At 46.3% G+C, this 14,668-nt stretch overlaps 1 protein-coding gene across 1 annotated transcript in view; it reads left to right on the top strand.

Annotated features, from left to right (window-relative positions):
* The window catches only part of LOC124605481 (spondin-1), a 216,365-nt gene that overhangs the window by 176,316 nt on the left and 25,381 nt on the right, over positions 1-14,668 (top strand). Inside the window, exons 8-9 of the mRNA XM_047137202.1 lie at positions 1,386-1,620; positions 12,307-12,478. Of these exons, the coding sequence (XP_046993158.1) occupies positions 1,386-1,620; positions 12,307-12,478 (407 nt within the window). The remainder of the gene's footprint in view (positions 1-1,385; positions 1,621-12,306; positions 12,479-14,668) is intronic.

The raw sequence follows: 14,668 nt of genomic DNA, 5'->3' as shown, positions 1-14,668 counted from the left end.
TCATCAGTCCCCTAGAACTTAGAACTACTTAAACCTAACTAACCTAAGGACATCACACACATCCATGCCCGTGGCAGGATTCGAACCTGCGACCGTAGCGGTCACGCGGTTCCAAACTGAAGCGCCTAGAACCACACGGCCACACCGGCCGGCTGTATAGTGCATCCTTTCCCTTGTTTCACTCAATCGTTTCTTGCCTGAAGTTTCCTTTAGGACTGTCAACAGCGTATGGTTCATTCAACTTATCGAGTTTCCACCTCCTTAATTTCCTACCTTTTTACAATTTATCAGTTTTCACCTACAGTTCACAACTAATAAATTATAGTCAGGATGCACTTCTGCTCCAATAAATCTTTTGCAACGGAAAAGCTGGTTTCTAAAACCTGTCGTACCACTATATAACGAATCTGAAGCCTTGTGCCTCCGGGTCCATTTGAAACATACAAACTTTTTTTCGTGATTATTAAGCCATGTGTTAACAATGATTAAATTGCGCTTTGTGCAAAATTCCACCAGGCACTTCCTCCTTTAATTGCTGTACTACTTACTTGATTATTTCCAAAAAGTTGTTATGAGAGCGTAGCAAGTTGTTCTTCTGGAGTGGTAGGTTTTCTAAATTTTGTCGACAACATAATGAAACAGGGGACAATTATGAATCGCAATTCCTCGAATCTGTTAACGGCAAAATAAGAAAGCATGAAGAATGAAGCATGTGAAAGAATATATCATAAATAAAATATTCAACCTTAAATAAATATGTATGTCTTCACCTTATTTTGCCTTTCTTTCGTAAAGCTTCAATGTATAGTTAATCACATACAGTGTCATACCTACAGCAGGCGTTAACAAATAATCTTATGTCCTCATGAGTTACCCACATGTGATAGTATCGTGGTGCCAATTTTCAATAGAACAATGCTAATTTGGACGAATTTAAAACTACCGCGCGTGCTGTTCCCACTCGCATTTTCCATCCATAGAGGTATATTCACCTCCCAGATTCCAGTCATTAAGCACGTTTCATTGGTTCCCCTCCAATACCTCTCTTATGCCTGTCATTGGTTACGTCTAGCGGCTGCCGCTTCATATGGGAACGCCGATTCCGCGTGTAGTTTTGACAACAAGAAAACTGCCTGCCGCTGACACGTGCCACACTGCCGCCCTCTAATGAAAACCGGGCTTCAAGCATCGAGCGGTAAACCGCGCCGCTACTATTGATGCATCTTGGGGCAGCGATGTCTCGATGACAATCATGCAGCTGCTGCTAACTTTTCCGAGCGTCATGCCCTAGGGAGACGCGACTCTAACACGCCTCGTGTATAAGAGTTTAGAGCTCGGTCTGCTACGCGTGGAGGGTTCCCGCATTGCGCTTGTTCCTATTGCAGTCCCCAAACACGCCAACGATTCCGCGGGAGAAGATCCACCGCATCACGACGATGTACCCGGAGGACCCGCGGGCGCCGTTCTACGACCCGTCTGGCAGGGAGATGGCGCCGCTGGCTCGCCTCTACCTTTTCCGCGACACCGTTATCGCCAAGAGCTGCGACGAACAGGACGTGGAAGCCGCGCTTGCAGACCTGGCCATCGAGGAGACCGAGAACACCGAGGACACCACGCGACGTGAGTACCTTCTCCAGTCTTCCGTAGCACATCCGCGTCATCTGACAAAAACGGCTCGTCACGCTGTTTTAAATGCACTTTATGTTCTTTGCTGTTACGAGGGTGACTCAAATGAAAACCTTAAAATGTAATAACAAATCGAAATTTCGCGCCGTTATCCTGTAAGTTGGTAAGCCTGCTACAGACAGCTTGCAGAATGGACTGTAGGTGGCAGCATAGTGCAGATGCACACATATCGTCGCAGTATCAGTAGAAAGATGGCCGCCCCACTTGCGACTTGCACCAGGCAATATGAGCGTTCTGTTATTCGGTTTTTGCGTAGTGAAGGTGTGAAACCTATTGAAATTCGTCGACGAATGAAGGTTCAGTACGGTGATGCATGTTTGTCACAGCAGCAAGTCTACTAATGGAGTAGGAAGTTCGCAAATGGTGTGACTTCAGTGGAAGGTGCTCCTCGTCCAGGTCAGGCACAACGAGTTGTGACTCCACAGGACACTGCAGCAGTTGAAGCCATAGTGAAGGAAAACCGCCTGAGTGGCACTGAATCACATTGCAGCATGTTTAAAGATTAGTCATGGGTCAGCACACCACATTGTGCATGACGTGCTCGAGTTTCACAAAGTGTCTGAAAGATGGGTGCCACGGCGGCTGACCCTGAAATAAAAGAACGACGTGTTGATGCTTGTGAAGAACTTCTTCGGCGCTTTGAACGAGAAGGTCATGGCTTCCTTGCAAGAATCGTTACTGGGGACGAAACCTGGGTTCACTTCCACCAACCAGAAACGAAGAGAGCGAGCAAGGAATGGCGCCATTCCTCATCACCGAAACCAAAGAAGTTTCGACCAGAACCATCAGCACGGAAGGTTATGCTGACTCTTTTTTGGGACGAAAAAGGCGTCATTTTTTAGCATTACATGCCTAGAGGGACCACTGTCACCAGTGCATCATACACAGATCTCCTGAAAAATCATCTGCGGCCTGCAACCAAATCAAAACGACGTGGATTGCTGTCAGCAGGTGTCGTTTTGCAACGTGACAATGCAAGGCCCCGCACTGACCGTACAACAGTTGCAACAATCACAGACCTGCATTTTGAGTGTCTTCCTCATCCACCATACTCACCAGTCCTTGCCCCAAGTGATTTCCATATGTTTGGACCACTCAAAGACGCAATGGGAGGAAAGAAGTTCCGTTCTGATGAAGAGGTACGCGACGCGGTGCATAAGTGGTTGCGCGGACTACCAAAAGAATTTTGTTCTAAAGGAATTTATGCACTTTGTAAGCGCTGGAGTACTTGCATTGAGCGTGGGGGAGATTATGTTGAAAAGTGATACAGCTTTGTACCACTTCTGCACAATAAATAATATTTTTAAAAATATTTGAGGTTTTCATTCGACTCGCCCTCATAATATAACGTTTATACATACAGGGTGGCCAGAAACAGTCTGACAAGCTTTTAAGGGTGTTGCAGGGGAGACAGTGCTAAGAAACAACTGTTCAGAAAAGAATTCGATACATTGCGCCATTTCTGACAAGGGAACCTCCCCATCGCACCCCCTCAGATTTAGTTATAAGTTGGCACAGTGGATAGGCCTTGAAAAACTGAACACTGATCGATCGAGAAAACAGGAAGAAATTGTGTGGAACTATGAAAAAATAAGCAAAATAGACAAACTGAGTAATCCATGTGCAACATAAGTAATATAAAGGAGAGTGTGAGCTCAGGAGCGCCGTGGTCCCGTGGTTAGCGTGACGAGCTGTGGAATGAGAGGTCCTTGGTTCAAGTCTTCCCTCGAGAGAAAAATTTAACTTTTTGTTTTCAGTTTATGTGACAAACTCTTATGTTTTCATCACTTTTTTGGGAGTGATTATCACATCCACAAGAAAACCTAAATCGGGCAAGGTAGAAGAATCTTTTTACCGATTCGCCAAAAAAGTGTACAAGTTAGGTGGGTCGACAACATATTCCTGTCATGTGACGCACATGCCGTCACCAGTGTTGTATAGAATATATCAGATGTTTTCCTGTTGAGGAATCGGTTGAACTATGACCTTGCGATCAAATGTTTTCGGTTCCCATTGGAGAGGCACGTACTTTCGTCAACTAATCGCACGGTTTTGCGGTGCGGTCGCAAAATACAGACACTAAACTTATTACAGTGAACAGAGACGTCAATGAACGAACGGACAGATCATAACTTTGCGAAAATAAAGAAAGTAAAATTTTCAGTCGAGGGAAAATTTGAACCAAAGACATCTCGTTCCGCAGCTGCTCACGCTAACCACGGGACCACGGGGCTTCTGAGCTCATACTGTCCGTAATATTGCCTATCTTGAGCATGAACTACTCAGTTTGTATATTTTGTTTATTTTTTTATAGTTCCACAGAACTTCTTCCTGTTTTCTCGATTAATCTGTGTTCAGTTTTTCAAGGCCTATCCACTGTGCCAACTTATAACTAAATCTGAGGGGGGTGGGATGGGGATGTTCCCTTGTGAGTTAATTACCATTGAAGTTAGCCAATCATGCCTTTGTGCATACAAATTAAAGCGGGCTGCCAGATACACTTAGTGTCAGTTGTTCTCGTAGCGCACGAGAATGTTCAGCCTTTGGCTCCAGTTCCTCCCTTGGTACCGTCCTGTATCCAATTTTGCTATTGCTCTCTTGTTCGGGTCTGGCGACACAGTCTCTGGCGGGCCGTTTGCATTTGCGTGAGCAACGGTCTGCTCGGCTAATTTCAGTACTTACTAACTCATAGACGACGCAATGTATCGAATTTTTTTGTTAACAGTTATTACTCAACACAGCCTACCCAGAAACGTCCTTACGAGGTTTTCAGACTGTTTCTGACCATCCCGTATACCGAGCGGTTCATCTAAGACCATAAAGTTACCGTAATTCTGTTTTCACACAAATGAATTGTGAGAAAGCTTTTGCCGACATGTAAGCTCCTTTTCATAGTCATTTTACACTGCCTGATGATGAAAGTCAACCAGTAGAAATGGTTGTATGTCAGTGTAACAATGTACTCGTTAACACTAGATTTGTTTACAGTTGGTTCGAACAATGAGCAAGTGTTACAGAGATGCTTCGGGAATTCAATTGGGAATCCCTGGAGGGAAGGCGAAGTTCTTTTCGACAAACACTAGTCAGAAAATTTAGTGAACTGGCTTTTGAAGCAGACTCCAGAACGATTCTACTACCGCCAACATACATTTCGCGTAAGGACCATGAAGATAAGAGAGTCATGCGGAGTGGAACAGGAAAGGAAATGACTAGTACTGGCATAGGTTACCCTCTGCCACGCACCGTACGGTGGCTTGCAGAGTATATACACACATCAAAAACTTTTGCATCACCTCGCTTCCGAGAGTCCCGGGAACTCCACAGAAAGTTGGAACAGAGATCAACATGAACATCGTTTCCGCCCTTTTTATTGCTCATGAAAAACACACATTGTATGTTGTACCACCATACAGCGAGACCTTCAGAGGTGGTGGACCAGATTGCTGTACGCACCGGTACCTCTAATACCCAGTAGCATGGCCTCTTGCATTGATGTATGCCCGTATTTGTCGTGATATACTATCCACAAGTTCATCAAGGCACTGTTGGTCCAGATTGTCCCACTCCTCAACGGCAATTCTGCGTAGGTCCCTCAGAGTGGTTGGTGGGTCATGTCCACCTTGCTGCACTCGCTGGACAGTGTGTCTAATGCGTTCAACCTGACCGGGTTGCCTCCAAACACGTCTCCAACGATTGTCTGGTTGAAAGCATATGCGACACTCGTCGATGAAGGGAACGTGATGCCAGTCCTGAGTGGTCCATTCGGCATGTTGCTGGGCCCATCAGTACCGCGCTGCGTGGTGTCGTGGTTGCAAAGATGGACCTCGGCATGGACGTCGGGAGTGAAGTTGCGCATCATGCAGCCTTTTGCGCACATTTTGAGTTTAACACGACGTCCTGTGGCTGCACAAAAAGCATTATTCAACATGATGGCGTTGCTGTCAGGGTTCCTCCGTGCCATAATCCGTAGGTACCGGTCATCCACTGCAGTAGTAGCCCTTGGTCGGCCTGAGCGAGGCATGTCATCGACAGTTCCTGTCTCTCTGTATCTAATCCATGTGCGAACAACATCGCTTTGGTTCACTCCGAGATACCTGGACACTTCCCTTGTTGAGAACCTTTCCTGGCACAAAGTAACAATGAAGACGTGATTGAACGCCAGTATTGACTGTCTAGGCATGGCTGAACTATAGACAACACGAACCGTGAACCTGCTTCCTGATGGAATGACTGGAACTGATCGGCTGTTGGACCTTCTCCACTTAATAGGCGTTGCTCATGCATGGTTGTTTACATCTTTGTACGGGTTTAGTAACATTCTGAACAGTCAAAGGGACTGTGTCTGTGATACAATATCCACAGTCAACGTCTATCTTCAGGAGTTTTGGGAACCGGGGTGATGCAAAACTTTTTTTTTTTATGTGTGTATGTAGATGCAGAAATCGGCATTATGTGAATGATTAGAATTTCAATTCGTGTGACATGTAGAATGCCCACCAGAGTGTATTAGTGTTTTTAGTGTGTAGTGTTGTTACCAAGCCTGGTACGGTATACAACGGTCATGAACACCGTCAGATGCTGAGTGATCACTTTGAAAGACATATAGGTGCCATATATTCGTTATCAGCAGCGGACTGAGTTTTAAAGAGGCCACATTGTGTGTCTCCATTTGTCCAGCTGGTCAAATCGTGCAATAAAGAGATCTGTGGGCATTTGGATGTGACAGTGGCCCGATGTTGGACTGCATGGGAATGTGACGGCAGTCATACCCATCGTCACGGTTCTGTTCAATCACGTCTGACCAACGCAATGGAGGATCGCCCTATTGTGCACAAAGTACATCATAATCCCTTCACATCCCCGCCTTCCATTCGAGAACAAGTATCAGACTTCCTGCAACATTCTGTGTCATCCACCACCATTGGTTGGAGGCCAGCTGCAGCCAGACTAGCAAATTGTCGTCCGGTACGTAGGCTTCTGTTAACACCACAACACACGCCGCTGCGTTTGAATCGTTGCCATGACCGGGACTGTCGATGAATTGCGTCTCACTGTATTCAGCGGTGAAATGCTGTTTTGCGTAATCTCGGATGACCACTGTTGGCGAGTATCGAAGCGATCTGGGGAGGGGTCCCATTCTTGCTACATTTTGACATTTTGGGGAGCAGGGGGGTGGGGGGGGGGGGAGGGGGGGAGGACAGAAAGGTGTTACTCTTCGCATCGTGGAGTCGGGAGCCATGCAGTATGACTTCACGTCACGGCTGGTAGTGATTGACGGAGCTCTGACGGCACAACTGTACGTCATGGACATCTTGTGTCCTCATGAGTTACCTTCGCGTAACATTATTGTGGTGCCAATTTTCAAGAGAACAACGCTCATTTGCACAAGGCACGTCTCTATGAACTGTATGCATAAAGTTGAGGGACTCCAGTGGTCGCCAAGATGTTCAGATCTATTCCTGATAGAAGATTTGTGAGGTCATCTCGGACGCCAACTCCAGCCCAGAACCAGTATGCAGGACATCAAGATTCAGTTACAGTAGTTATGGGCCAGCGTATCTCAGCAGAGAATATAATGGTTTTTTGACACTCTCCCCAATTAAATAAGTGCATGCATCCAGGCCAGACGGGGTCCAACGCCAAAGAGATAAGTGGGTTCATACTACCAATTTATTTGTAAATTTCACTCGATTTTTTAATCACTTTCGTTTCGTTTTCTCCTCTCCTGGTGACTGCAACACTTTTTTTATCTGGCAGTGTAGTTACAGAGATAATGGAATCTGCTTCGTTGTTTTCCTATGGATATATATTAATTTCTGTTGTTATTATCGCAGTTCAACCGTTCTCGCGCTTCAAAATCTGATAAATAGTTTCGCGGAAACTATCAAATTTAGAAATTAGGATTTATCTGTTCTGAATTTGTAATAGAGTCTAGATTAAAAGTTCTCTCACTGTCGGTTCTCCAAAGAATTTTAATAAGTGTGATAGAACGTTGCCTACTCTGGGTGCTTTGTTTCGACTTACATCTTTCAGTGCACTACCAAATTCCTCTCACAATGTCCGATTACACATATCGCTTTCGTTCACTCCGTTTTCACTTTCCTTAATATGTCTAACAGTTTAGTGCAACAAAAGAGGTAAAAACTTTATTGTTAGGGTCCATGAAATTAGCTACTGAGAACAGGAAGAGAAGGGAAAATAGTAGACAGAACACGGACTGGGAGAAAGAAAGGAAAGGAGAATTCCTACACGTGCTTGTAGACGTTTCTCCATACACGTAGCATAAAACGGTGCAACCTACAGTTAACTTTTCAAAAGGGTGGCAAGTAACGCTATTTTACGTACTATAAGTATAAAATACATGACTAAATTGGTGGGTGATTCGTAGTTACACAGGATGAAAAATTTAGGACACGGAGTTGCCGTCTCTGGCAGAAGCAAAGGCGCTAACCTAGCTGAGTATGAAACACAATTGAACTAGGATGAAGATGCGGGTACGTCATACCATTCTGCCTCACATCTATGCCAGATTTCATCATTCGTAGTGGTTGGCGAAGCGTACGACCAGATGCATTCAGTGGCTGAAAGATCTGGAGAACGTGCTGGGCCGGCCGGAGTGGCCGTGCGGTTCTAGGCGCTGCAGTCTGGAGCCGAGCGACCGCTACGGTCGCAGGTTCGAATCCTGCCTCGGGCATGGATGTGTGTGATGACCTTACGTTAGTTAGGTTTAATTAGTTCTGAGCTCTAGGCGACTGATGACCTCAGGAGTTAAGTGGCATAGTGCTCAGAGCCATTTGAACCATTTTTTGAACGTGTTGGCCAAGGCAACGGTCGAACACCCTCTGGGTCGAGGAAGGCCATCAAAGCACGGGCAACATGCGGTCTTGCGGTATCCTGCTGAAAAATAACGTCACGTGGACCTCCAAATTGTGAGCTATGAGAAACAAAGTTGATCATGTTCTATAACCAGTGGCGCTGCATACCATCACGCCAGATGCTGGTCCCGTATGATGACGAATGCAGTCTGGAAACATTCGTTCTCCTCGGAGGCTCTGCACGAGGGTATGTCCATCGAGATAGTGTACGCGAAACTGGGACTCGTCTGAAAAGACGACATGGCGGCTCTCCTGTGTCCAGTGCCGTCATTGGGCGTACCGTAGTCGCCGCGCATCTCACTCCTGCCCGCGGTAAGAGAAGTGGCAGTAATGGTCTCCGTGCTGATAGTTGCACTGTGCGCGTGCATACTTTCCTTCTGCAAACGAGCTCGCTTCAGCGCTAGTCGTGTGGAGCCGTTTGAGGTCCTCTTGAAGCAATAGAGCTCGTAACTGCGCGACAGACGTTGGATCCTGACGAATGTAAGCAGCAATATAGCAGAACGACAAAGCACATTCTCGGCAGCACCTGATCCTACCATTGTAGAATTCCTACACGTGCTTGTGGACGTTTCTCCTTACACGTAGCTTAAAATGGTCTTCTCAAAAGCTATCAAGAATCTTGAACGAGAAACTGTCCTGCGTAATCTTTCCTCGTAAATAGAATATACGAAGGTTGGAACTTAAATAGTAGCAACCATTTATTCACAACCGATACACAAGAGATACCTGTTTGCACCTGTTACTGTCCTTCAAAGTAGTCACCAGCGTTGTGTAGAACCCCTTGCCAGCGATGTGGAAGGCGTGCTATACCGTTAGCAGAGCCTGTTCTGTTGATGGTGCGAAAGGAGCAGTCTACTGCTTGGCGAATCTCTGGAACAGTTCTGAAGCGAATGCCACGAAGTGGTTCCTTCATCTTCGGAATCAAATGCACAGTGTTACTGATCATTTTTGGAGCATCACCTGCGACCAGCTTTGCGAAAGAAGCGGCGACACTTTTTGCACCCATCATTTTGCACGACAATGCGCGGGCGCATACAGCGCAAGCTGCGGCTGCTCTGTTCGGTCGATGGGACTAGAAAGTACTGTACCATCCACCATACTCCCCGGACTTAAGTCCTTGTAAAAAAAAAATGGCTCTGAGCACTATGGGACTTAACATCTTAGGTCATCAGTCCCCTAGAACCTAGAACTACTTAAACCTAACTAACTTAAGGACATCACACACATCCATGCCCGAGGCAGGATTCGAACCTGCGACCGTAGCAGTCCCACGGTTCCGGACTGTAGCGCCTAGAACCGCACGGCCTAAGTCCTTGTAACTTTAGCCCGCATCTCGTGGTCGTGCGGTAGCGTTCTCGCTTCCCACGCCCGGGTTCCCGGGTTCGATTCCCGGCGGGGTCAGGGATTTTCTCTGCCTCGTGATGGCTGGGTGTTGTGTGCTGTCCTTAGGTTAGTTAGGTTTAGGTAGTTCTAAGTTCTAGGGGACTGATGACCACAGCAGTTGAGTCCCATAGTGCTCAGAGCCATTTTTTGAGCCTTGTAACTTTGATTTGATTCCGAAGATGAAGGAACCATGTTTATACGAAAACACTACCACAGAAGCAAGAAGAGTTGAAGAGCCGGATTTGTACCGCCATAATATCAGTGACAATGGACATGCTTGTTAATATTCTTCACGGCTTTGCCGTCAGATGACGTTGTGCAAATTCCACACTATTTCCTCGGAACAATTGGCCGACATCTTCAGGTTGTTCAGCCTTGTTAGTGGCTAGGTACGACTGATAACATCCGCATGTGGATGCCATGTATAAAAAACACGGGCGCGAAAAATACTCAGGCGCGGAAATCACTCATGCGCAATGATTTGCAAATACACTACTGGCCATTAAAATTGCTACACCACGAAGATGACGTGCTACAGACGCGAAATTTAACTGACAGGAAGAAGATGCCGTGATATGCAAATGATTAGCTTTTCAGAGCATTCACACAAGGTTGGCGCCGGTGGCGACACCTACAACGTGCTGACATGAGGAAAGTTTCTCACCGATTTCTCATACACGAACAGCAGTTGACCGGCGTTACCTGGTGAAACGTTGTTGTGATGCCTCGTGTAAGGAGGAGAAATGCGTACCATCACCTTTCCGACTTTGATAAAGGTCGGACTGTAGCCTATCGCGATTGCGGTTTATCGTATCGAGACATTGCTGCTCGCGTTGGTCGAGATCCAGTGACTGTTAGCAGAATATAGAATCGGTGGGTTCAAAAGGTAATACGGAACGCCGTGCTGGATCCTAACGGCCTCGTATCACTAGCAGTCGAGATGACAGGCGTCTTATCCGCATGGCTGTAACGGATCGTGCAGCCACGTCTCGATCCCTGAGTCAGCAGATGGGGACGTTTGCAAGACAACAACCATCTGCACGAACAGTTGACGACGTTTGTAGCAGCATGGACATCAGCTCAGAGACCGTGGCTGCGGTTACCCTTGACGCTGCATCACAGACAGGAGCGCCTGCGATGGTGTACTCAACGACGAACCTGGTTACAGGAATGGCAAAACGTCATTTTTTCGGATGAATCCAGGTTCTGTTTACAGCATCATTATGGTCGCATCCGTGTTTGGCGACATCGCAGTGAACGCACATTGGAAGTGTGTATTCGTCATCGCCATACTGGCGCATCACCCGTCGGGATGGTATGTGATGCCACTGGCTACACGTCTCGGTCGATTCTTGTTCGCATTGACGGCACTTTGAACAGTGGACGTTACTTTTCAGATGTGTTACGACCCGTGGCTCTACCCTACAATCGATCCCTGCGAAACCCTACATTTCAGCAGGATAATGCACGACCGCATGTCGCAGGTCCTGTACGGGCCTTTCTGGATACAGAAAATGTTCGACTGCTGCCCTGGCAAGCACATTCTCCAGATCTCTCACCAATTGAAAACGTCTGGTCAATGGTGGCCAAGCAACTGGCTCGTCACAATACGCCAGTGATTGATGAACTGTGGTATCGTGTTGAAGCTGCATGGGAAGCTGTACCTGTACGCGCCATCCAAGCTGTGTTTGGCTCAATGCCCAGGCGTTTCAAGGCCGTTATTACGACCAGAGGTGGTTGTTCTGGGTACTGATTTCTCAGGATCTGTGCACCCAAATTGCGCAAAAATGTAATCAAATGTCAGTTCTAGTATAATATATTTGTCCAATGAATACCTGTTTATCATCTGCATTTCTTCTTGGTGAAGCAATTTTAATGGCCAGTAGTGTAGATGGGGCCATACTAAAACGCCCTCTGCCGAAAATCGCAGAGCTTTCCTCCTGCACATGCACTGTACGCTATTTTTACTAACAGCCACCAGCAAGGTTGAACCAGCTGAAGATATCAGAAAGTTACTCCGAGGAAGTATTACGGAATTTGCAAACCCGTGAAGACTATTTACGACATATCCGCCGGGAAAGCTGGAAGATCACAATGGATATGCTTACCAGAGTATGGCAGAAATTCGATTATCGATGTGATATTGTTCGTGTCGCTGGTGGAGGACACATTGAACATATGTAATCTAAACTTGAGAGATTCGCAGGTCCTTGGTTGTATGTCGTATAGTTTATTACATATATGCATTGGAAATACGTATGTTATATTTTAAACGCCCTGAATTTCGCGAAATTCTAATTGTAAAGTTGAACGTGAAAAGTACAAAGTGTTTGACAGAAAGTTCGTTGCATGTTCGGGACAGCGGAGTGCGCGGTGACCGAGTACTCGCCGTGGAGCGAGTGCTCCGTGACGTGCGGCAAGGGCATCCGCATGCGGCAGCGCTCCTACCTGAACGCGCCCAAGGCCGAGATGCTGGGCTGCGACCGACAGCTCGTCTCCAAGGAGATGTGCGTCGCATCCGCGCCCTCCTGCCCGTGAGTACCGCAGCTTTTCTTCTCCAGTGTCTCTAATTAACTGAAGTAAAGTGGTACGCATTCACTGTTTTAATGCCTATGACTGTCTAGCCTGTCGGGATTTATACCAAGGTGTACACCCTCCCTCCTCAACACGTAACTCCTCTTCCTCGTCCACCTCACTTCATCGTCCCCCACATCTCGTGTCTCTCTCTCTCTCTCTCTCTCTCTCTCCTCCTCCTCCTCCTCCTCCTCCCCTCTCCCTCTAACCCACCACACTGGTCACTCTATAAAATACATTAGAAAAAATTCATTTTTAATACTACATTGAAATGAAATATAACACTAAAATTATTACCTCTGGCATATCAGTACTAGAAACAGCCATTCGTCCTTCCATGACTGCACAGTACTCGATCCTTACTCATTTGTAAATGATTGTGATTATGTATGTGATTAAGAGTTTCGTACATAATCGACAAATTCATTCTGTCACTCCTTAAATACGTAAATCAACTATTGCTAGTAACTAATACACTGCCGGCCGCTGTGGCCGAGCAGTTCTAGGCGCTTCAGTCTGGAACCGCACTGCTGCTACGGTTCAAAATTGTTCAAATGGCTCTGAGCACTATGGGACTTAACATCTGAGGTCATCAGTCCCCTAGAACTTTACGACTACTTAAACCTAACTAACCTAACGGCTTCACACACGTCCATGCCCGAGGCAGGATTCGAACCTGCGACCGTAGCGGTCGTGCGGTTTCGGACTGAAGCGCTGCTACGGTCGCAGGTTCGAATCCTGCCTCGGGCATGGCTGTGTGTGATGTACTTAGGTTAGTTCGATTTAAGTAGTCCTAAGTCTAGGGTACTGATGACCTCAGATGTTAAGTCCCATAGTGCTTAGAGCCATTTGGACCATTTTGAACTAATACATTGGCAGACAAAGAAAGTAAAGCACCTAAAAGACATGGTCAGAGGTCAATGTAACTTCGTAAAAGTACACCATCAGTAAGTATCTAGATGATTTTGAGTTGGAGTTCTCTGTGAAAGATGGAAAGGTTACCTTGGTGCATTAGTGTTGTTCGTGTTTACAGTTCAACAATGAATCACGGTTCTGCACTATGGTGAGTATGACAGTAACTTGGGAAGAGGTCCTACTCTTCCAGTATTTTGGAGAGGCACAGACTGGTTACTCATCCTGTCATGGTGTGGGAAGCCAATGAGTACGTTGCAGCTGGTGGTCACTCAGGGATCTCTGATGGCACAAGAGTATGTAAGGGACATTCTACATCCTCATATGTTACCTCTTATGCGACAGTGTCATCGTACCGGTCTTCAATATTTTAAAAGTCCCTTTCATTTATAATACTACATTGAAATGAAATATCACACTAAAATTATTATCAGTACTAGAAACAGCCATTCGTCCTTTCACGACTACACAGTAATTGACCCTTACTCATTTGTCAAATGATTGTGATTATGTATATGACTAAGAGTTTCCTACATAATCAACAAATTCATTCTGTCACTCGCTAAATACGTAAAGCAAACTGTTGCTAGAAACTCATACACTGGCAGACAAAGAAAGTAGAGCACCTAAAAGACATTGTCAGATGTCAATGTAATTCGTAAAAGTACACCATCAGCAAGTATCTAAATGATTTAGAGTTGGAGTTCTCTGTGAAAGATGGAAAGGTCACCTTGGTGCATTAGTGTTGTTCGTGTTTGGTGTTCAATAATGAGTCACGGTTCTGCACTATGGTGAGTATGACAGTGACTTGGGAAGAGGTGTCTTGTTGCCGTGTTTTGGAGAGGCATAAAGGGGTTACTCGTCGTGTCATGGTGTGGGAAGCCACTGAGTGCGACTTCAGGTTACAGTTGGTGGTAACTCAGGGACCTCTGATGGCACAACAATATATGCCACGGACATCCTGCATCCTCATATGTCACCTCTCATGCGATAGTATCATTGTACCATTCTTCAAGAGCGCAATGCTGGTCCACACATGGCATCTGTCTCTAAGAAACGTATGTGTTATGTTGAGGTGCTCCTGTGGCCGGTGCGAACCCCAGCTCTGTATCCAGTAGAACATGTATGGGGCCTGGTGGGACATCATCGCCATCCTAGTGCCATTATCTAGGATATCAAGGACCACTTACAACAGTCGTGGGCCATATGGCCTCAGGAGAGGAGGATGACGGCGTTAT

The sequence above is a fragment of the Schistocerca americana genome, chromosome 3, assembly GCF_021461395.2.
Source record: "Schistocerca americana isolate TAMUIC-IGC-003095 chromosome 3, iqSchAmer2.1, whole genome shotgun sequence".
NCBI lineage: Eukaryota > Metazoa > Arthropoda > Insecta > Orthoptera > Acrididae > Schistocerca > Schistocerca americana.
This window is presented reverse-complemented; position numbering and strand designations above follow the sequence as displayed.